The sequence below is a fragment of the Cucumis melo genome, chromosome 7, assembly GCF_025177605.1.
Source record: "Cucumis melo cultivar AY chromosome 7, USDA_Cmelo_AY_1.0, whole genome shotgun sequence".
NCBI lineage: Eukaryota > Viridiplantae > Streptophyta > Magnoliopsida > Cucurbitales > Cucurbitaceae > Cucumis > Cucumis melo.
Genome location: NC_066863.1, coordinates 23,511,955 through 23,535,362, shown reverse-complemented (window position 1 = coordinate 23,535,362; position 23,408 = coordinate 23,511,955). Strand labels below are relative to the sequence as shown.

The window sequence follows — 23,408 nt, the reverse complement described above, 5'->3', positions numbered from 1 at the left end:
TGATTAAAAAAATGTACTTTTTAGAACAATCGCAATATAACAACCAAATCCAAAATATTAGTAAATATAACCCAATGCAAAACTAGATGCAAATATAACAAAATTTAAATTAAACTTTCAAAGTCTATCAATGATAGAGTCCATCACTCGTAAATCCTAATAAATTTTAATTTTTAAAAAATGTTCCTATACATTTAATTATTCAAAAATGATACCAAGTGCAGTTATCCTAAATAAAAATAGGACATCACACACTTACGTGTCAGGCACTCTACCTAAATAAAGTGTTTTGTGCTTGATAGGTGCAACTGGATTGTGATTACAATCTTCATTGCAAAGAGGACAACAAAGCCAACCAAAAATGTCCCTAGAGAGAGCGGAGAAAAAACAACAGCAATATAGAGCTCCAACATAGCTAATTCTTGATGAGGCATTGAATAATTCTTTGATACAACAAGACAGATTGAAGGCATTAGACAGAAGAAAACATGTTCCACAGCGTAAAACATGTATAATTGCAGACATGAAATAAGAAGTAAATATCAAGCTTGAGCTAAGCTGAGGAAATTGACACATATAACTACCCGAGTATGATCTACTAAATTACATACTGGCCTTGCTATTTAACAGCTTCAGTTAAGTATATCCAAGGTCTCATTAACGCCATCAGTTCCATAAGATCTGCATTCGCTTCTTAGCTGCAAACGCTTACAAGTTAGTTAGCTGTTAAGGTTAGAAACTAGGCCTTTGAGTTTTATTTCCTAATTGTTTAGAGACTGTTTGGTGGAGAATCTAAAAATTGTTGGGAAATAATTGTTGATTCTACACAAAAATTTACTTTTAAAAGCGAGGAGGAAATAAATTTTATGAACTGTGAGAATGAAATGTGTGAATCCACTCGCAATAAATCTTATCAAACATTCAAAGCAGTTAAGATTTTTACTTAATTACTCTTTGAAACTTATAATAAAAGCAATTCCAAAAGCAGATTGTAATTGTACTAACACATTTTATTTAGACGGATCAAAAAACCAACTGAGCCATTGACAAATCTAACCAACCATCTAAGTTTGCTTTAGTCAGCCACTTTTTACTTTATCAACCATTTTCAAATTATTTATCCATTTTAAAGAGATGGGAAAAGATCCCCAAATACAAATTGCACCTTTTTAACAGCATCTGCCATGCCCGAGGCATCTTGCACTCCTTTCCTTAGAACATCGATACGGCCTTGAATAACCCGGTTCTGTTCCTCAGCCTACGGAAAATTTCAATCATAAGAAAATTTCCCAACTTTATTTGTTAAGAATAATTAGGTAAAAAGAGAACTTTAATGGATGAGTTAATTAATAAATCTTTCTAATGACTCTTTGTCAAGCCACACAGAAACCATTGGCTCAGGCCATACAGAAAAAGGCAGCACATATTGTTTTCAGAAACAAGAGTGTAATGGCCAGGTAATATATATAACTATCGAAAGGTAGGAGAGAGCCACGTACAATTTAGGTACAACTGACAAGGAAATGCACAATATACATAGTAAAATGAGTACCACGTGTAATAAAAAAAAACAACAAAGAAATACAAGCTAAAGAAAGGAAGGTCATATTTTATTTTAGCACAACAATTGCGATGATGGAAGATCAAATCTTCGACCTTTAGAGAGGAAGGTCATGTCTATTATCGTTAAACTAAGTTTACTTTGGTCAAATATATTGCAGTTCACACATTATGACTTTAACAAAGCCTGAGCCTACAACTGCACTAAAGCAAATGCATTATCGAGTCTTTTTACCTAATGGTTAGGATGCATGCTCAGTGACAGAAACAACACAAATGCCTACTCGTTTGTATCAAATTCAGATCATAGAAAATAATAGGCCATTGAATATAAAACTATTGTTTTGATGTGGAAAGGGGAACAGTACCATTAGGTAGGTTTATCGATGAAGAAATTATCAGTTAAGTTGGTTTTATTTAGAAGAAACGTTACAATTACAAGTGAATTGTAGCTAACCGTTTTTAGCATGTCCTTCAAGTGTTGGATCTCCTCCATCTTTTTCATGGACAGAAAATTAGATATCTCCACAATATTGGTCCTGCATTAGAGGTTGTCATTTGTCAACTCCACCAGAGAAATTCAATCTGTAAAACCTACGGAAGCCTGACTCTGTAAGCCCCTTCCCATCCCATTAAATGATGCTCAGATTCTTCATCAATACAATAAATTTAAGATTCAAAAATACTTTTAGTCCCTTAACTTTGCTAAACTTTAGTTTTTCACTACATGGGCCCGTACTTAAATTTATAATATTTTGGTCCCATTTGTAAAATTACTGTGAAGACTTAATCACAATTTTTCATTTGCAGATATATCAACTGATTAGGAACCAAGTATATTTATAACCTACCAAGAATAAGTCTTCTAAAGAAAAAAATTGGGAGTCAAATTTGATGAGATTTGTTATCGTATAAATTCTGAAGTGCAAACAAAGTTAGAGAACTAAGCTGTTTCAAAATTGAAAGTATAGGCCAGGTTGTTCCTAACTAAAATTCAGGGATGGAATGGTTGCTTCCATAAAAGTTCAAGGATTAGAAGTGTCTTTTGAACCTATATCTAAGCACAACACCAAATCTGATCAAGAAAATAACCTTGCAGCAGAAGATACCTACTTCTTTGAATACAATGGGTCTAGATCTTGCTCTTCCAAAAGTTGTTCAACATTATCAAGTACAAGTCCCACCTGGATAAAGCAAAACTATTAGAATGCAAGGAAAACTGTGACACGTAGTGGGAAGGTTAGTGCATATAGACACAAATGGCTAGCAATACATCACCACTTAAAACAAATCTCAACATATTAAAATTATCCGCTACAAAGTACGTGTGACACAAGGTCGGAAGTTTAGAATGTAGACAATCATTGCATAGCATGAAACATTATAGAATGCCGCAGTTCCTATCATGCTGCCAATTCACCAATTTTCACTATTTCTTACTAATCATTCATGTTTTTCTTATCTTCTTTAATTGAAGCCTGCCATCATCCCTTTGGACTCAGTCATCTGATAACCGACAAATCCAAACTATGTTAAGTTTTTCAAAACTGCTATATCAATATTTACAATGAAGGTCCCCCATACTCATATTGAATTTATCCAAGGAGTCATGCCCATACCTTAAAATACGTATGTGCGCACACATATGCACATACTAAAAAAAGGAATAAGAAGACAAACCTGGGCATAATAAGTTGACAGAAACAAGAGCATTACCTGTGTTTCAACACATAATGACTCAAACTCGTCCTGTACATTTCAGATAAAGATGATGTTATTGACCAGAAATTTCTATATGTAAAAAGAGAATTAAAATCAAATGCTATTGATGACCACACAACGTAAAAATAGAGAATTTTAATGTGAAATTTATTTTGACACAAGCTTAAGAGATTGCCCGCCAAAGCAATGGGCGATAGAGACTGAACTAGTAGTCTATGACAAGCACCTGGTGTATTGCTTTTAGATTTTGCCCCTACTGACAAGGCAACGTGCACTATACCGAAAGAACATCTTAAACAATTTTTTCATATTATTTAGAAAATCACTTTTCCCATTCCTTAACTCTTAGGGACAGAAGCAATAAAATTTATTGTTCGCATGTACTCCTATCTTCTATTTACAATATATATTATTTCTATTCTAAATTATGTGTCTAGTTATAGTCCAATATGGCCTGTAATGTGCCCCCGTCATCAGACAAGCAACGAGCTTGTCAACTTAAACTGGACCTTATATTGTGAAAACACTAGATAAAAACTTCCATGCTAAAAATTTATATATAATTGGAGAGAAAATCTAATGAGCTTAATGAAGAGCTATGATCATTCTGTGACATGATGATTGGGTATAAGAAAAGTAATCCAAGTAGAACATCAGTAAGCCTAAGCATAAAATAAGCACTATCTCATTACGTGCCTCGTTGAGTAAAAGGATTAAAAAAAAAAACATAATCACACGTCACTAATGAGGAAATCCCAAAATGCAATTATCAGGATGGACTATGAAGAAAAACCGTGAGTAATATACCTCTATGTTTCCATGGAGAGAAGTTATAACCTGAAAGTTTGATGAACACCAGAATCCATTATTGCAATGTCAAGAAATACTACAAGTAATAAGAACAAACGCAAATTCGAAATGATGTAAAGCAAATTACATGCTGCTAACCATTAAATACGGTATAGGATCTGCAAATGCAACAAATTTAAGAAGGATGGAGACAAGAAAACGTCCTAGAATTGGATTGCAAGAAACTCAGTATCTCTAATTTGTCCATATGATGCTAATTTGTTTTCACCTCAGCTTCCCGGTGATGATGAGAGAAAACATACAAAAGAAGCACAGTAGTACCTGAATAAAAAGACGATGAAGATAATCCTGCTCTGCGGTCGTAAATCTCGAAAAGCATTCCCGAAACTCCTAAATTATGAAACATAAAAACACAACTACACAAATTTTAGCATCTTATAGAAGTAACCTAAAAAAGTATATATCATGACCAAATTACCACTTAGAATGCAGATTCGAATTTCTAAGTACCAATTCCACACCATTTCCAAAACATTATACACATAGCAGATCCTCATTTCGTGCTTACCTCCCTGGAACATGAAGTAAGGAGAGAACGAACGGCAAGCTTGAAGGACTTCTTCAGATCGATCTGTCTGGAGGTCACCGGAGTATCAATCTCGTGCTTCTTCCCCATTTTCAAAGCCTTTGTACACTACGATCCCCAACCCTATGTTGCTAAAATCTGCGCTGACATATTTAAATTTATAAAAATGGCGCAACAGCGACGGGAAGAAGAAATTAGAAAGCGACTGAAAGTGAAACGAGTTGGTGAGTTGACCCCGGTCAGTGCCGTCTGTTCGCGGCGACGAATAGACGAACGGCAAGCTGACAAAGAAATTGAAGTTCGAAAATTCTGAAGTAGTTAGCGGGAGATTGAAACTTAAGCCCGGTGGGAATTATGTAACATTTGAGGAGTAAAGGGTCGGTGTTAGAATATTAGAAATATTTGAAAAACTAATCATAAAGAGTGGCCGGGGGTGTTTGTTGGTTGGGTCGGTCCGGTTTAGGGATATTTTTAGACCAAATCCATAACTAACCCAAACCAAACCAACCCATAAGTGCTAATAATAATTTTTCTTTATATATAGAAAGTTGAATCTTGTAATTAGATACATGATATTCCAAATTAACATTCTGTTCATTTGATGAGATTTCATTTATTTTTTTTCATACTTTTAACTCAATACCAATCCATCTCCCTCATTGAAATCTCAAACATTATATATTGAAAAATGTAAACATATTTCATAAGATATATATACAATGACTTTTTTTTTTCATGGTAAACATATTAAAAAATGTAAATATACCATTACATTAGGTAATGCATTATCAAACATATTTTGCTTTTACTTTTGAAACTTGTTACCAATTTAAGAAGAAAAAAAACAGCAGAAAATCTTTTGACAGCTACACTACTAAACTTGGTTTCAATATTTCCGAGCAACTTAAGCAACCTCCAAGCAGGCATCCATGCTCAAGTTCTTCAGTAAGTGTGTAAGACCAAAGCTTATATTCACCAACATAATTTCCAAAATAGCCAATTCCTCAATGGTTTTTCTTCCAGCTGCAACTCTTTTCTTCTTCTTCCCACTTCAATGGACTGCTAAAGAGCCAACGACAGCAAAATAATTGAAAAGTTATGCATTTTCAGTCAACTCTAACAATGTGTTGCTTCATCATCAAACAACGTCAAAACTTAGCAAACCGGAGTTCATTTGTAAGAGTCAAAACACATAAATCCATAAATATATTCACATGAACTACAAGATTCATTGTAGTAGAATGAGTACAATAAGCCAAGAGAGTATTTCTCTACAAACATTGTTTTGGAAATAAAACTCATTTCAATTTTAACTTCATCAAAAATCACTTCCAAACACGAAAGGTAAATATGGAAGAAGCACAACAAAAAAAGGTTTATTTTGATTTTTGTAATGTTTCAATCTCTTAGGATTTTTTCTACCATTCCCTAGTGACAACTTTTTTCTTCTCTTAGTACAACAACAAATGCATAATCGAAATTGAAAATCTCATTCTAAGAACGAAAATCATATTAATTTCACCAAACCAAGCTTACTTTGAGTTCTCAATCACAATTTTCGTTTTAAGTTATTCTTATACCGTTGAAAGTAATCCTAACATTTGTATCCAACTAACTTTCTAACACATTTCTATTTCAAAGTGGGATTTATGAAAAAGCGTAAAACAATGTTGATACGTTTACAAATGGATAATGACAATATTCCAAGCATCCAAATAGCACACAAAGTAATTAAAAAACGTACTTGTGGTAAATTTAAAGTTTATGGTTTTCTTCTGTTATAACATATTTTTCTCTTTAAATGTTGGTATAGAAAATGTTCCTTTACAATTATTCTCACATGTTACTCCATAGTTACCACTTTCCATACAAATTCAGGAATTTTGCCAAAAGGAAGAATATTTAAATGCCAAAGCCTTGCCCTAATTGGTGTTGTAGGGTGTGTTTGGCTTGGTTCTTCTAAGTTTTTAATTTTGAAGATAAATTATCTTAGTAAAAATTAAAATGCTTGACTCAAGTTTTTGAAAAGAAAAAACAATAATTTCTATCAAAATAGTTTTAAATGAAAATGACTTTTTTAAAAAACCTTTACTCTCATGTCCAGAATCGAACATATAGTGCCTGTTAGATTGTATAGAATATCTATATTTCATTGATATCTATTGATTATAATCAAAGATTACAGCCCTATATAAAACCATATTAAAACACAATAAAGGAAAGAATATACAAGAATAATATAATATTTCCTAAGAATAATATTTTCTAGAGATACTCTAATTATGTCAATAATATCTAAATGGGACATTCTTATATCTCCTAGTTAGTTGTAATTCAATATACTAAGATGTTTGATTGCTTCATAAAAACAAAGCTAAAAGACCAAAAAAAAGGTTGTATTAAAAAAATAGACTAAAATGAGATGAACATCAAATATATGGATTAAAATGTTTTAGGTGTGTTGAAATGACCCAACAATTCGAAAAGTCTAGATTACTCTACCCAAACTATAATGATTGGGTTGGACTGATTATTTTTTCTTTTTTAGCTGATAAGAATAATAGCAAAATAGAAGGTTTACTGTGGATAAATGACAAATTTTTATTTAAATAATTTTTATTTTAATGGATAAAATAGCAAAATTGAAAAATATAGAAAAATAATTGCTAGAACAATGTTTTAAATGCGCCTACCTAACTGAAAAAATTGAATCCTAAATACAATTATTAAAGAACCACAAATACCTTATAATTAAAATCAAACTCCCAACACACAACTAACGCCTATCAAGATCCTAAATTCCCCCAAAATCCAAAAATTAACACCTCTGTAGTTTAGCTATTGGAGCTTTTAGCTTCGTCCCCTTCAAAGTCTTCATAATTGGATTTTCTTCTCGTCGACTCCTCTGTATTTTCTTCTCTTCATCTCCTCTAACTAGAGAATTTGGAATTTTCTTCTTGTCGACTCCTTTGACTAGAGACTCGCGTGTCGAACAACTTACTAAAAATACCAAGAAGAACCACGACTAAAAAACAAAACACCCACAATGAAACTCATTGTGAAACTCGTCAGAAACGCTGCTCAACCCTTCTATCATCCTGCCCACAGCTAAACCCATGAAAGTCGACTGAACCCAACTTCAATAAACGCTGAAACTTCAAAACCCGCTGCAAACCCACGACCAACGTTAGACGCTGTCAAGCATTGCTAAAAAAAGCCCAACGTCATTAACATCGAAACTGACGTCTTCCTCTATGTTGGCCACATTTTTCTCCTCTCATGTTTGCAAGAAAAACTCTCTCTCACACTGTGTTTATATCTTGCGTCGGTTGGCCCCTCTCTCAATCTCCTTCTTTTCTTTTCTCAAATAAAACCTAAAAGAAGAAGATTTAATTAATTACAAAAGTACCATTGAAGCATAATTACAATTATGCCCTCACCATAAAACCCATTTTAAAACACTTAAATATTTATCATTTTTCTACATAGACTTTGAGATACTTTTGAAATCTTTTATGTTTTAATGTTTTTCAATTTACTTCTCTTCGAGATTGGTGATTTGTTAAAATTGAGCTATCTTAATGATTAACTTAGAAATTATAATGCTTAATGAATAGGTAAAAAAATGAAGAAAAGGGAAAAAAATATTTAAGGTCATTTAAGGAATTGTAATAATTATTGATATTATTAATAAATTGTTTAAAACATAATAAACTCTAGAATCTTGTAAATGTATTTGTCACTATTATTATAAGGGAGGTTGCTACAATTTTGTCCAATTTTATATAGCAAGAAAATAACAGATTTAGTTAAGATTTACCAAATTTGAATGTTGTTTGCAAAATACACTATCTTTGTGCTATTTCCAATATCATGTCTCGTTTTTTAAGCTATTCAAATACTACTTGGAATATATGAATTATCTTATACCCAGGAGAATGATACTATATCTTGATGACCAAATTCTTTTACCTTTTTGTTTGTGTCCCAAATCTGTTGTTTATAACATCATTCATACTTGACATATACTATGTTTGGGAAATCTTAATTTTATTGGTTATTATAAAGTTTGGTTAGTTAAACAATCTTGATTATGATTCAATGACACTATTTAGGAAATTGTTCTTATTGTTGGTTTTGTAACAAATCCATCTTAATGTTAAGTTTTTTGGATTGAAAAAGTATATGATTATATGAGCAAATAAATATTAATATTTGAATATGTGATTACGATATAGAATGAATAGTTTTTCACATTATTTAAAAGCATATATTACAATATAATTGTGTCAGCAATATACGTTATACATTCTGTCAAATGCTGTGGAACTAATCTGGAAATAATAATATTGTCATGTAGTATATACACTGTAACTCTATAAAAAAATCAATGCAATCAAACTTGAATTTAACAAATGAATCAAATTTGTTAAATTAAGAAAATTGAAGTTGTTATTAAATTGATAAAAATAAATGGATAATCGTAATTACAATTATTTTAGGGGAAGGATCTAAAATTTGAATTCAAATTGTTATTAAATTGTTTGGAATATAAAGAACTCGAAAGATGATCTAAAATTTAAATTCAAATTGTTATTAAACTTGTTATTAATCATATATAATATGAATTATCCAAATAAAGTGTTAATTAATTGTTTGAAACATAAAGAATTCGAAAATCTGGTAATAAATAATGTCATTGTTTTTAAGGGATGTTGGTACAATATTCTAGCATCAAAATAGTTGATTTAGTTAAGATTTATTAAATTAGAATGTTATTTGTAAAATACCGTGTCTTCATAAATCTGTGATATATTCTGCCTCATTTTTTTAACTACTCAAATACATTGTATCTTGTATTTGAAGTAAATGATTATCCTATCTTAATGGGTATAATCGGGTAAAAATAATTTAAAAAAAAAGGGGGGGCAAATAGTAGTTTTGCTATAATTCTTATTATTTCTTGTTTTTGCCCTTTTTTAGTTTGCTATTTAAGAACTTACTATTTCAACAGTTATCTTTTTTTCTTTTCTTTTTCTTGTCGAGTTGGATTGGGCCTCGGGTTGATTAGATTTTTCAAGTAAACCTGACTTGCATGCGTACACATATTATCAGTTTTTTTTATTTTAGGATCATTAGATGCTTGCTTTTATTTAAGGGAAATTATATTGGGTGACACAATAAAAATCTAATTTAGCAGTATTAGCATTAACTTTTTCAATTTTGCAAATATAGCAACTTTTTAATTTTGGTGGATGTTTTTTATTTTAATTTTTCATTATTCCAAAATTGTTCTTTTTTTAATCTCCATTTTTTTCTCTTTTTCTTTCTTTTATCGTTCGTTTCTTCTCCTCTTCTCCACCGTTCTTCTTCACAATTTCTCCTCTTCGCCTACTTCTCCTCTCCTCGTCTTCTTCTCCCTCTTCTCCATTGTCCTTCTCTTCTCTCTTCTGTTTCTTTCTTTTAGATTTCTCCCTCTTCGTCTGCTTCTTTTTTTATCGTCTTCTTCTCTTATTCTTCTCATTTTTTCTCTAGGGAAAACAAGAATTATGTATGTATTTCTTTCCCTTTTTTAGAGCCCTAATATTCTTTCTTATACTTATGTACGTATTTGGTGTCTGAAATTGGTAAGAGAGTTTGATCATTGTCTTTTCCTTCTTCTTTCTGTGAATAGCTCATATTTATTATTTATTGAAATTAAGGCTACGATTTGTTATTTTCTCTTTTATTTGTTCCTCATATATTTTACCGAAACAGGCTTTGCAGATCCGTTAGGTTTTATTTAGTTACGTTTGTTTTTTTTAATTTGTATCATTTTTTTATATCAGTAGTATGATGTACCGATATTATACATATTAATTGACTAATACACTTACTACGTATTTTTTATTTTTCTAAAATTGTTGCAATTCATTGTAGTTATGGTTAAGCTTGCCGTAATTGTTTTTCAGAGTGGTCAATGGGATGAGAAACATTGCTACGTGGATTACAAAACAAATTTTGTTTTGATTGATGGAGTGATATCATTATTTGATTCATCTGTGAACATGATTCGTACTGAAATTCAGGTTGGGTCATGTATTGAACTTTCAGTTTTAATTTGTTGCCTATAAGTAGTAATGATGTTCAACATGTTATTAAGATTGTAAACATACCAGAACAATCGTATCAACAATACATAAAGTGTATCATGCTTAGTCCATCAATTGTATTTAATTGATTGAGTGTATCAACAATTTAGCAAGTGTATCAACAACATATCAAGTGTTTTAAACTAATAATATGTATCAATGAAGTTTAGCAAGTGATCAAGTGTATTAAATCTATCAAGTGTATCAGCAAACAATAACAAATATATCAATGATATATAAAGTGTATCATTCTTAGTGCATCAAGTGTATTTATTTGATTGAGTGTATCAATAGTTGAGCAAATGTATCAACAACATATCAAGTGTTTCAAACTAATAATATGTATTAGTGAAGTATTGGAGAGTAAAAAAAAGTGTATGAGTAGTACATCAGTGAAACAAATCAGGTGTATCAACAGTATATATTGGTGTATCAACTGTATATATTGGTATCAGATGAAAAGTTAAAACGTGAAGGGAAGAAAAATATGTGAAATGACTAAAGGGTAGCTTCGTAATTTCGTATTTTTAAAATGTGGGCTGGGCTTCAATTTTGCTATTTTTACAAATGTAAAAATAATGTGCTATGAGCCTAATTTATGATAATATTTGCAAGAGTTCCTTTTATTTAAAGCTTGTACTATATATATTATGAATATTTGGTATCTAACGTTCAAGTTTAATAAGACTTTAATTATTCGTCACGTGTTAGGATTTAAATTTAAGAATTTTAAAGTAATACATGAATATTAACACAACAATTGAACATAATCTCACATAAATTTAAAGAATGGGTTGAGTTCTAGTCGAGTCTTTCGAGTTTGCCCAAAACAATTCCCCAACCTAACTCGCATTCACTCCTGTAAATTTTGTTGGCTAAAAATAACTATTGGTCACTAAACAACGATGTCATTTATGAACTTTGATTTGCAATTTATGTACTTCAATTTCATGACAATATAATTTAGTTCGTAAACTTTATAATGTAATTATTTTTGTCTTTGTATTTTAATGTTAATATTTAAAGATATCAAAAAAATAACTAAGGATCCAAAAAACTTATAAGCTAAAGCATGTGCTTGGAGAGGTGCTTGGTGTACGTGTTGTTATTTATCATGTTTTGGTGTACTTCTTGTTATTTATCATATTTTGCATGAACATAATATGCATGTCTACGATGCTACTCTACACGCTCTCTAGATTATTATTCAGACTATTATGGTTGAGAATTTTATGTGTTAGTTTGATGGTTTGGAGCTTCTCTTGAGGGACTCAAAACAATATCTTTTCCTCGAGACATTTTTCCTTTAATTGTTTATGCTTTCCTTTTGTTAATTGTTGCTTACGATGTTTTTCTCGTTGTTATTGTGTCTTTGTGTGCACCTTAACTTTGAGCTATGAGATTACTCTTTAAAAAAAAGGCCAATATGATACAAAATCTGCCATTTGAAACAATAAGGATTATGTTAAATTATAATCTTAGTCCTTATTGTTTTTATCAATATTTTAAAATTAAAGATAAATCTAAATGATTACAAATGATTACTAAAATGAAAATATCCCATATATTAATAAGAGGGAAAATATTGTTTTAACCAAGATTATTATACAAAATGAGTTCTTTTTAGAAAAATATTTTTCCAATTAAAACTAGATAAAATGATTTTCTAAAAAAATTTATAGTGATTGAATCTATGTTTTGTTTATGAAAATATACTTTTCGATTTTTTTTTAATTTACAAGACTATCATTCAACTTGAATTGGAAGAAGATAAAATACAATTTTTTTATTATTATTGGACTTTAATTTTTAAATAAAACTTATTTTCTTAACATTGTATTTAGTATGAAATTATTTAATTACCAAAAAGGGGAAAGAAAATTAAAATTTCTCCCTATGGACATATTCATTAAAATTTAATTTAGAATATGCTTAACACACACACATATATATATGTAAGGAAAAAAAAGGTTGATTCAAATCTCTAAACCTCACTTCACACCCAAGGAAATAAAATTAGAATCAAACACATACCCTGAAGAAAGCAACCTTAATTAAATTGCTAGATTTCAAATTTATTTTCTACCTAAGAGGATTAATTTTCTTAAATTTTGAGGACACGAAAGTATTTTTGAAGTGTTATTTTCACCGAATTAAAAATTGTGAACCCGAGCAACAGCCCTTTCGGCTGAGGCACCATCACACGAGCATAGCAACCCGGAGCTTTTTGCTGCAGGCTGCCGATCGCCGCCGTTGCCATTGCCGTTGCCGTTGCCACGCCTTTATTTTTCTCTACTCTTTGAGCCTTTTTTTTTTTTTTTCTCATTTTGGAAGCGTGGTAGATTTTCTGGATTCGTTCATTCGAACTGTTACGGCTGAGCCTACGGTTGTGCATATCGAGATGAGGATTAGAATTGCTGCGGCGACGTATACACCGCTTTTCACCAAGTAGCACTCTCCGCCCAACCATCCCGTTGCGTACGGCTGCTGTCTGCTCATACTCGACGCCGCAATCAGTAGCAATATCACCACGGTAAAGCTTGCCCTAGAACATCAAATCCACTCTTCAATCATATTTCGATTCTTATTTTCTCTGTAAATCTTAAGAATTTCTTCGAAGATTCTGAATCAAGAATGAAATGTTATCAAATTAAATTTCATTTGAAGATGAATGAGATCAGATGATGAGCTCTTGAGTATATGGGAGATTAAATTGAAAATTATGCCTATTGATTGGTGATTTGGAAGAATTCTTGGGGGTTGATGAATGAGTTAAAACGAGAGAAATAAAATCACACCTACCATGAAACAACAAGAAAAAATGTGGCTAAATTTGGTCTTTTAGGAGGTTGTTCACTTCTCTTCTTCTCTCTTGAATTGATACTGCAACTCGTGCAAAGTAAAATATTCCCAATAACTTGAGCCATAACCAAACAGGCCAAAGCTGCAACCCCATATCCAAATGCTTGACTTTCTGGCAAATAGCATAACTTCCCATCCAACTTGAGGTCTTTCGTCTACCAAAAACAGTGGAATGTTAGTCAAAAACCAAAATCTTATTTAACAAAGAGAATTTTGAGTCTGTACCTTTGTTCTGTGCAATTCTGCAGCTACACACGAGACAAAGGCAATGAGTGCTAGTGAGACAACAATGGAGAGGCTTAAGGCGTAGCCAAAACAGTGTTTTCCCATGGCAGGCTGTGTTGTTATTAGGAGGAAGAATTTAAAACACAGGAATGGTTAGCTTCAACGTGACTGAAGAGGAATTGGGAGCTTAGGTGCCTTTTCGCATGGGATTGCTTGTTACTTTTGTGTTGGTAGTTCAAATTTTTCTTTCAAGAGCCTTTTTTCAGTTGCTTGGAAAGAGAGGTACCTGTTTGGTTTAATTGAGAACAACTTGAACAGAACTGGCTATTCCAATAGGGTTGTAGATAGATGTATGTGAAAACTGAAAATGAATGAAGGTAAATTACAAGTTTAAAAGGGAATTTGTAAACAAACTACTTTAAATTTCAAAAGATTTTTTTATCTCAGGTTAAATTCTTGAAAGGATGATGTAGTTCGAACAGTTTTTTAATTGACTGTTCCATCATTTGGCCAAAAACCACATATAATATTTGATACTTATGTATATTTTTCAAGATACTAAGTTTTCTAATTTATCTCCCCTCTTCATCCTTAATTGTTGAACTCTTTTTCCCAAGATATTTAGTCAAGTTAGATTAATACAATGTAGAACTGAAAGACCACGTCTATTGCATGTGGATTTACTTATCCTTGTTGATGAGCTTTTTCAGATTTAGTGGGCTTTGCCCAAATGGAGATTTGACCTAATATTCTTTCCTTTTTTTTTTTTTCACACTGTATTCTATTTATTTCCCCTTGTATCATTTGTGATTATGATAAATTAATAAGAAAAGTAAATCGTGGTTTTTCTCTCGATACTCGGGTTTCCACGCAACTTGGTGTCTCTTTACTTTATCGCTTCTAATATGGTTTCAGAGTGAGATAAAGACGAAACCCTAGACACCGGTATAGGTGAAACCCAGATAGAGACAGAGGCTGTCGTGAAGAAGCTACTCCACCTGCTTCAAAAGACGTCGACAGTCACAATGGACCCACCATCGGATTCAGCCGCACAGCCCGCCCAGCACCAGAGACCAGCTGCACGCGGTCCATCTCACCGTTCACGCGCCACCATCGAACACCTCCAGAAACCAGCCAATTTTCTCCCATCTGTCATCCCAAGTCCAACCGCAATACCCTTCTAGCCATCGACATATCCATGGTTCTAGGATTGATAGAGGGTAAAATAAATCTGGATTTGAAGTTGGTGAATCCTCGACGCAATCCAAATCAACCAACTTACCGATGTATTCCAAGAACTCGATAACTTCGCTCCTTAACTTGTCCTCAATTTATATAATTGCTTTTCTGGCGCCATCTATTGGAATTTTTCCTGGGGAGAAGCTGAATGATCAAAATTATTTTTCCTGGTCCCAATCGATCAAGATGTTTCTCGAGGATTGCCACCAATTTGGCTTTTTGACAGAGGAGACTGTCCGTCCTCCACCAGGTGATACCTTAGAATGCTTCTAGAAAGGGGGGACTCCTTTATTCGGTCTATGCTGATTAATAGTAAGAAATCACAATAGGCAGCCTCTACTTTATGCAGCTACTGCAAAGGATCCATGGGACAACTTATTCGAAGCGTCAGAACGCTTCTCGGTTGTATACGCTAAGAAAACTAGTCCGTAACTGCAAGCAAGGAACCCTAGATGTAACCTCCTGCTTCAATAAGCTTTCTCTTCTCTGGAAAAAGATGGATTTGTGCAGAGAAACAATATGGGATACTTCGAATGACGATAGATAGTATGCTAGACTTGAAGAAGCTAACAATATTTATGACTTCCTTGCAAGACTTAACCCTAGGTTTGACATTGTTTATGGTGGTATACTTGGATAGAGACCCCTTCCCTTCTTAATAGGGAGAGTGCGAGTGAAGAGTCTAATTGTACATTAGAGTTTATCGAACCTACTCCTAGTATCTTATTTGATTCCTATCCTCAACTCATAGTCCTACCCACTAACCAAGTCTCCTGGAAAACATATTATAGGAGAAATCTTAGAAAGGAAATTAAGTCCTCTACTGATCAGTCGGCTTCGGTCCAAGACTCTAAACTTTATCGAGATCAAGGTAGGATGAACCCTATTGAATTATGTGTTGATAGTAAAATGAGTGAGAATGATAGGTTTGATGTTGTTGTTCCTAAAAATGTAAAAGAAAAGGGAACCGTGATGAGATTAAGGTTAGAGCATAAACTATAGGCGATGAGGCTGAATAGGATCATTTAGGGAACCTTGATGAGTACGATCCTTCTTTGGATATTCGGAAAAATGTTTTCATGGAAGTGACGAGGGCTCTTGATAAGAATAAGACTTGGGAGATCTACGCTCTACCCAAGGGACATAGAATCGTGGGTTGCAAATGAGTGTTTACTCTCAAATATAAAGTAGATGGAACCATTGACATACACAAGGCGAGGTTAGTTGCAAAAGGGTTTACTCAAACCTATGGTGTTGATTATTCAGAAACTTTTTCCTTAGTTGCTAAATTGAATACAATTAAAGTCCTGCTATCTGTTGCTGTGAACAAAGATCGGTCTCTATATTAGCTGAATGTTAAGAATGTGTTTCTGAATGGGGTCCTGAAGGAGGAAGTCTACATGAGCCCCCCTCTAGGGTTTGAAGCCTAGTTTGGGCATCAGGTATGTAAACTTCAAAAATCTTTATATGGTCTAATACAATCACCTGGAGCATGGTTTGATAGGTTAATTGTAAACTGTAAACTTCAGGTGATACAATTCAAGTTGATAAAGAACAATATTAGCGTCTTGTGGGTAAGTTGATTTACTTGTTCCATACTCGACCAGTGTGAGTGTTGTGAGCCAGTTCATACTTGGCAGTTGGCTCCATATAAGGAACACATGGAGGCCGTTAATAGAATCCTAAGATACTTGAAAATGACTTCTGGTAAAGGATTGATGTTCAAAAAGGCAGATAGAAAATTATTGAGGTCTATACTGATTCTGACTAGGCAGGGTATGTGGTTAACAGGAAATCTACCTTCGATTATTGTATCTTTGTATGAGCAATCTTGTAATTTGGAGGAGTAAGAAGCAAGGAGTCGTGACCAGGAGCAGTGCTGAGGCCGAGTATAAGGCTACGGGTTTGGGGATATATGAGGAAATTTGGCTCCAGAAAGTTTTGTCTGATCTTCATCAGAATTGTGAGATATCAATGAAGTTATTATGTGATAACAAGGTAGCCATTTGCATTGCCAACAATCCAATTCAACCTGATAGAAATAAACATGTTGAGATTGATCGATGCTTCATCAAAGAAAGGCTAGACAATGGGAGCATATGCATTCCGTACATTTCTTTAAGCCAACAAGTTGCTGATGTCCTCTCTTAGGGGCTTCTCAGACAGAACTTTGACATTTTTGTTAGCAAGTTGGGTCTCATTGTTATCTACGTCCCAACTTGAGGGAGTGTTAAATGTAGTGGGCTTGGCCCAAAGGGACATTTGACCTAATATTCTTTCATTTTTTATACCACACTGTAATCTATTTATTTCCCCATTGTATCATTTGTGATTATGAGAAATTAATAAGAAAAATAAGTCGTGGTTTTTCTCCCGGTACTTCGGTTTCTATACAACTCGGTGTCTCTTTACTTTATCACTTCTAAAAAGTTTAACAATCTCATGCATTATATTACATCCTTAAATAGTTAAGATATCTATGGCTTTCTTTAAGGTTGAAGGTTTGATATTACTCTTTTCAAGGTTCAACCCTTGTCATGAGGAAGAGAGTAACTTTGATCTTAACCTTAGAATCAGAGATGGTTCAATGGTGAAGACCATTTGTGCGTGTAAAATTAGTAGTATAGGTTCAATGGTGAAGACCATTTCCTCTGTCAATCCCTTTTGATCAAGTGATTTTTTCTTTACCTCAGTGTGTACTTCAACAAACTTGACCTTCAATGGTTTTCTTAAAGAGATACAATGACGGACATGGGAAAACATGTTGAAACTTTAAAATGCAAAAAATTCAAGATACAATGTCGGTCAATAATGTCGGTCGTTGGCCTAGATTATGTGATCTATTCCATAATGTTTTTTTTCCTTCGCATTTTCACTGTCTTTTTTCACCTCTTTCCTCTGTGGCATTCTATCTTTTTCTTTCTTTTGTGAGTCAATGATCACAGCTATTCGTGTGTATTTGTTGTTAACCAGTGTGATTGTACTTCATATTTGTCATCGTTGTAGATGTGCAGTGGGTTTTTCTATGTTGTCTAGATATGTCACCACTTACTGCCGTTTTTCGTGGGCTCCTTTTTAGTGCAACATGGATTGCCGCCACTCTTTGTTATTTGTGGTTTTTGTTCACTATGTGTGTTGATAATTTGTGGTGTCGTTTTTTCGCTGCTTTGTTCTCCGTCTCCCACATGTAGTAGCTGTTCATGGTTGCCATTTCCTAGATTTGTCAAAAGCTTATGCTAAGATTGGTCGGACATGAATTTACTTGTTATGAAAAATTGATTGTTACATTTTTTCGCTTATTATTCTTCGAGTTTGACTGTGTGATTTTATCATGCTAGAAAAAATTTACCATGTGAAATTGTCATTTACCTAGAGAAAAGGAAGCATGTTCGTTAGTGTTAATATTTAACATGTTGATCAGCATCTTAATATTTAATAATGGGACGGTCTGTTTACAAGGCTTCCTAAGAATGTCAAGAAATCTCAATGTGCTGTTTTTATTACTTATTGGTTCCTCGTTTATTGAAAACTTTAGCTTATTGCTGTATATGCAAGTAGTTTTAAACCACACCGAAAAACTTTGAATTATCTTATTCTTATTGTACCTATCGTTTCTAGTCCTCACTTATTTCCAGGTGTTGTATTTTTAAGCTAGGGTATGTGATGCTATCTTTCAGTATGTTGTGGATATATAAAGTATGTAATGAATATGTTGTGTATGTAGGAAGTTAGGATATGTGATGCCGTTATATGAAGTTACGTACTTAAGGTTAAGTAGTGATTTCTTAATAACTAGGGATTATATCTAATACCTATTGCGTCTTTGTTGTCTTTGTTCTAATATTTTTTGATACTAGAATCCATATCACGTTGTCGACTTTTGTCCCAACATCATGAACTTGAGTGGACAATGAACTCTTCAATTGTTCAGTTTTTCATCTTCTTTCTCAAGGACCTAGACATGACTGTGAGGGTACATCTTATGATAGTATATTTTGCACTTTTCTTGCAGATTCATACAATGGATGATTCGGGTAGCAGCAGTCAAGATGAGGGAAATGTTCTTATTCGTTATGAGGTCAAGAGGACTGCTCGACGTGGCCCAACCATTATGCCCGAGTTGTTACACATCAGAAATTCTGGGGAACGCAAAACAATTGAATATAATGATCGTGGTCAACCTGTTGGAGAAAATGCAAAGAAAATGCAAAGTTTCATTGGTGTGTGTGTTAGACAACAAATTCCAGTGACTTACAATAGTTGGAAAGAAGTTCCACAGGAACTTAAAGATACAATTTTTGATTGTATACAAGTAAGAATTTTATAACATTAAGGTAACAAACTTATGTAGTTTACTCGATTTCTAATTATCTTTTGATTTTTAATACCCAGATGTCGTTCGTGGTGGACCTTAGTTCCAAACATTATATTCTTCAATCTGCATCAAAGAAGTTTCGATCTTTTAAGTCCACATTAACTCAAATGTACATACTTCCATATAAAGACGAACCATCTCGCTTGCAATATCCTCCTGAAAAATATTCACATATTGATAAGAAACAATGGGAGTCATTTGTTAAAGCAAGACTAAGTGAAGAGTGGGAGGTAATTATATTCTAATTTCTAAAATTGTGAATAGTTTTTTGGTAATTTAAAGTCAAAGGTTTATTATATAGGTATTTAGTTGCGCTCAAAGGGAAAGAAGGGCGAAATGCATATATAATCATCACATCTCTCGTAAGGGATATGCAAATCTTGCCCAGGAATTGGTAAGTTATGCTAATTAAATTAAATGTATTATGATAATATGGTTATGCTAATTGCATGATGTGTATGTTCATATAGGAATTGTCAAGTGATCCTTGCAATCGAGCAACTTTATGGAAAGAAGCGCGTAAAAGAAAAAATAATGGATGCTTTGATGATGCCACTAGAGAATGTGTTAAGCGAATTGTAAGAATATATGTCTTTGTTTTAACGAGGTTCGAATGATGTACTTGAATAAGTGTCTTAGACGTGATGTGATATATATGATGGGCCAACTGAAAATTTCGTGATAGGATGAATTAGCTGCGATACGTAAGGGACAAGATATTTTGACTGAAGCACTAGGCACGCCAGAACATAGAGGGCGTATAAGGGGAGTGGGTGAGTTTGTTTCACCAGCCTTACATGTCAATGTTGCTAGAGGAAATTTGAAATTGAGTCAACAATCTCAAGACAAAGATGAGACTCAACAATCTCAAGATGAAAATGAGACTCAACAATCTAAAGCCGAAAATGAGACTCAACAATCTAATGACGAAAATGAGACTCAACAATCTCGAAGTAGTGTCTCGAGGAAGAAGACAAAAGGAAAGAAGGTTCAGAAAGGAAAAAAGGGTCCAAAAGGAAAAATGGTTGTCAAAGAGTCTGAAGAAACTTTGGAGGTACAGGTTCTTCAAGAGCCTGAAAATATTTCGAAGGTACTAAGTGTGTCTTGATTTTGAAACTTAACCATAGGGCATGACCTTAATCGTGTTTTTCCTTTTAAAATCTTGAAGGGAATACCGTGTCACCTGGCTATAGGATCTCTGGACAATGTTGTTGCTGTAGGCAAAATGTTCGAGTCTGATGTTCAATGTCCCACCATTCATGGAATTCCACTAGGAGCTGAGAATATTAGAGTGACGGTTGATATTGCCATGGTTGAAGATGTTGCACTACCAATTCCTCTAAAGGGTGATATAGAGACTTTAAATCAAGCTATTGGTAACTTCGTGGCTTGGCCTCGCAAACTTGTAATTGTGACCAAGGAGAAAAAGGTACGCCTTTTTTCAACTTGTTTTTTTCCTTATCTTTTTGCAATTTGAGTGTGCAATTTTGGTTGTGGCAGGCTCCATCTCTGACTGCATCTGAGAGTACTACACAATCTTCCAAATATACGGACGTCCACGTTACCATTAAGCTCCTAAATAGATACGCTATGCAAACAATGCAAGTGGAGGATATAATTCAAATCAGTTTGAGTGAGCATATCTTTGGGAAGGAGAAAACAATTTATTTGCGCCGTGACGACATCATACAATATTGTGGAATGACTGAAATTGGTTATTCATGTATACTTACATACATTGCGTAAGTATATCAGATTTTTTACCCATCTTGATTCATAGATTATGTTTGTTTACGTTTTAATGTTTTATAATAAATTTTATTTCTTATAGGTGTCTTTGGAATGTATGTGAGTCTGAGATAACAAAAAGGTTTGTACTAGTCGACCAAGCAACCATTTCATCGCATATAAAATCCCAAGAAAATCGTTCTAGAAATCTAATTAACAGGTTAGAAATGGCAAACTTGGATCAGCTAGTGCTCATCCCTTATAACACTGGGTAAGTAATGACAGTTTGAATTGTTTCTACTTGGTTAAAGTTTCATAAATAATAATATTATAACGTTGATTATTACTAGTACTTGTCATTGGATATTGATTATTATCGATCTTCAAGAAAATTGTGTTTATGTCATGGATCCCTTACGAAGTAAGATTCTACCAGAATTTCAAGGAGTCATAAATAAGTAAGTGTCTTCAACTCTTATGGTTAATATTTACAATTATGTTATTCTAATGTTTCAAATTATGTAGGTCGTTGAAACATTGGCAATTTGAACACTCCCCTAAACACTATCGCTCTCGTATACGTTGGAAACCTATAAAGGTAAGTTTGCATGGATCGATTTCTATACCATATTAAACTTGCATTATAAGTTTGCATGGATTGATTTCTATACCATATTAAACTTGCATTATAAGTGTACGACTCAAGTACGTTTCTTTCTTTCGATATCTTTTTACATGCAGTGCCCCCGTCCGTTGGGTTCTATAGAGTGTGGGTACTATGTGCAAAAGTATCTACGGGAATTAGTGAAAAACGCTAACACCCGCATAAATAATCTTGTACGTATTATTATTTATCATTGTGTTACGATTTGCATATGATTTATTCTTATAATATGTTTATCCCTTTTTCCAGTTTAACACAATACATGCCTATGGACAAGAAGAAATCGATGCAGTCCGAGTAGAATGGGCCGAATTTGTTGCACGATTTGTGTAGTGCTACTAAAGATTTGTTAGTTTTCTATACTTTTAAGTATGTATTTGATCTTTTCATTGTCTTCATGAATGAAATGAAATTAATAGTTTATAAATACATTGGATAATATGCAGAAGTATTGAATGCTACTTAAAAGTGCATTATTTGTTACTGAATTTCATGTTATTTTTTCTTATAAAAAATCATCATTTTCTCTTTTTCGTTTGGAATTTCATACTATGGTTTTCACATTTTTACTCGTTTCAATTTAACCTCATTTAATTGAAGTTAAAAGGAGATTAAAAATTGTCAAATCTCCATCTTACACCTTCCAGAAGTATGTTTATAATAAATTTCAAATTTCAAAGATACAAAACTTATTGTTGTAGATGAAATTAGACCAGTGAAATAGGGGTCAAATAAAAAATGAATAATCAACATTGTAAAACATACAAAATTAGGAAATAGCTAAAGATAAAATCAGATAAACCTATAAGTTTCTTCATTTGAGAGTTCTCCATCTCTAATTTTGGTATTAGAGTCAACTTGTCAATCCAAAATTTGGCATCAAGACGTTTAGAGACATAGTTGAGACTTTATCATATTTTATATTATGTATTGATTAACAATGAAAAGAAAAAAGAATAGAGAATCTTACTCTCCTCCTCCTTTATTTGTATCCATCACTCGACGTGACTTGAAAGTCTAATTTGTACCTTTTGTCTATATATTCAAATTTGCTAAACACTGGGAGACCTCCATAGGTGCCACTAGCTATTGTTCTTGTTGAGTAAAGAAGAGGAAGACTGAAGAATTCTTTTTGCTACCTCATTTTGGGAATCACTACCATAATTCAAATATAAAATTCATTATGTGTATTATATGTAGTATTTATTGTTTACATGTAAGAATTATAAAAGTGACACATACATTTCAACAACTATTTAAATAAGTATTTAGTCTACAAATTTTTGGATCTTCTTATGATAGTCATTTGATCTTTGAAAATCAAGTTTATAGAGACAGTTTATGTCTCATAGGTTTTTTATTTTGTCGCTTGCTTTCTAATAATGTTCTAAAAATCCAAAACCAATTCTTATGATAACTAGTTTGCTTTTAGTTTTTCTAGTTTTGACATTTATACTTATTTTTCTCTAAAGTTCCATACTATGATTATCACATTTTTAAGCAAAC

At 32.9% G+C, this 23,408-nt stretch overlaps 3 protein-coding genes across 9 annotated transcripts; 1 reads left to right on the top strand and 2 right to left on the bottom strand.

The window, feature by feature from the left end:
- Positions 1–399: 399 nt before the first annotated feature.
- On the bottom strand, positions 400–5,078 carry LOC103493030 (uncharacterized). 2 transcript variants are annotated; one of them, XM_008453650.3, is made up of 9 exons: positions 4,913–5,078; positions 4,661–4,816; positions 4,414–4,482; positions 4,090–4,119; positions 3,277–3,309; positions 2,674–2,744; positions 2,018–2,099; positions 1,166–1,258; positions 400–698 (listed from the first exon to the last, which is right to left on the bottom strand). In XM_008453650.3, exons 2-9 carry the CDS (start codon positions 4,766–4,768, stop codon positions 633–635), a joined length of 552 nt encoding a protein of 183 aa, XP_008451872.1. In that variant the 5' UTR covers positions 4,769–4,816; positions 4,913–5,078; the 3' UTR covers positions 400–632. The 2 variants fall into 2 exon arrangements, with proteins under 2 accessions (XP_008451872.1, XP_050943028.1); XM_051087071.1 differs by having other exon boundaries at positions 3,241–3,309; positions 4,913–5,061.
- A 7,712-nt stretch (positions 5,079–12,790) lies between these two features.
- LOC103493027 (protein MODIFYING WALL LIGNIN-2) lies at positions 12,791–14,009 on the bottom strand. The gene is made up of 3 exons (XM_008453645.3): positions 13,897–14,009; positions 13,612–13,826; positions 12,791–13,354 (listed from the first exon to the last, which is right to left on the bottom strand). Exons 1-3 carry the CDS (start codon positions 13,999–14,001, stop codon positions 13,132–13,134), a joined length of 543 nt encoding a protein of 180 aa, XP_008451867.1. The 5' UTR covers positions 14,002–14,009; the 3' UTR covers positions 12,791–13,131.
- Positions 13,193–22,435, top strand: LOC103493028 (uncharacterized). 6 transcript variants are annotated; one of them, XM_008453646.3, is made up of 13 exons: positions 13,193–13,342; positions 19,148–19,447; positions 19,528–19,740; positions 19,812–19,904; positions 19,981–20,088; positions 20,196–20,600; positions 20,679–20,939; positions 21,011–21,252; positions 21,342–21,509; positions 21,589–21,696; positions 21,764–21,836; positions 21,980–22,075; positions 22,152–22,435. In XM_008453646.3, the coding sequence occupies exons 2-13, from the start codon at positions 19,157–19,159 to the stop codon at positions 22,233–22,235; spliced, it is 2,142 nt and encodes a 713-aa protein (XP_008451868.1). In that variant the 5' UTR covers positions 13,193–13,342; positions 19,148–19,156; the 3' UTR covers positions 22,236–22,435. The 6 variants fall into 6 exon arrangements, 5 of the variants coding, with proteins under 5 accessions (XP_008451868.1, XP_008451869.1, XP_050943025.1 ...); XM_008453647.3 differs by lacking the exon at positions 13,193–13,342 and adding an exon at positions 13,942–14,087; XM_051087068.1 differs by lacking the exon at positions 13,193–13,342 and adding an exon at positions 13,985–14,126.
- Positions 22,436–23,408: the final 973 nt, after the last annotated feature.

What these genes read in the sequence shown, in the direction of transcription:
- LOC103493030 (XM_051087071.1), bottom strand. Translation starts at nt 4,768, where the DNA reads ATGGGGAAGAAGCACGAGATTGATACTCCGGTGACCTCCAGACAGATC. An exon ending in GACCCATTGTATTCAAAGAA is followed by an intron (nt 2,100 to 2,673) that starts GTAGGTATCTTC and finishes CCTCTAATGCAG; the next exon opens with GACCAATATTGTGGAGATAT. An exon ending in TGAAGGACATGCTAAAAACG is followed by an intron (nt 1,259 to 2,017) that starts GTTAGCTACAAT and finishes AATTTTCCGTAG; the next exon opens with GCTGAGGAACAGAACCGGGT.
- LOC103493027 (XM_008453645.3), bottom strand. Translation starts at nt 14,001, where the DNA reads ATGGGAAAACACTGTTTTGGCTACGCCTTAAGCCTCTCCATTGTTGTC. An exon ending in CAGAATTGCACAGAACAAAG is followed by an intron (nt 13,827 to 13,896) that starts GTACAGACTCAA and finishes TGTTTTTGGTAG; the next exon opens with ACGAAAGACCTCAAGTTGGA. An exon ending in TTTTTTCTTGTTGTTTCATG is followed by an intron (nt 13,355 to 13,611) that starts GTAGGTGTGATT and finishes TTGATGTTCTAG; the next exon opens with GGCAAGCTTTACCGTGGTGA.
- LOC103493028 (XM_051087068.1), top strand. Translation starts at nt 14,100, where the DNA reads ATGGGATTGCTTGTTACTTTTGTGTTG. An exon ending in AGCCTGAAAATATTTCGAAG is followed by an intron (nt 20,601 to 20,678) that starts GTACTAAGTGTG and finishes AAAATCTTGAAG; the next exon opens with GGAATACCGTGTCACCTGGC. An exon ending in CTCATCCCTTATAACACTGG is followed by an intron (nt 21,510 to 21,588) that starts GTAAGTAATGAC and finishes GATTATTACTAG; the next exon opens with TACTTGTCATTGGATATTGA.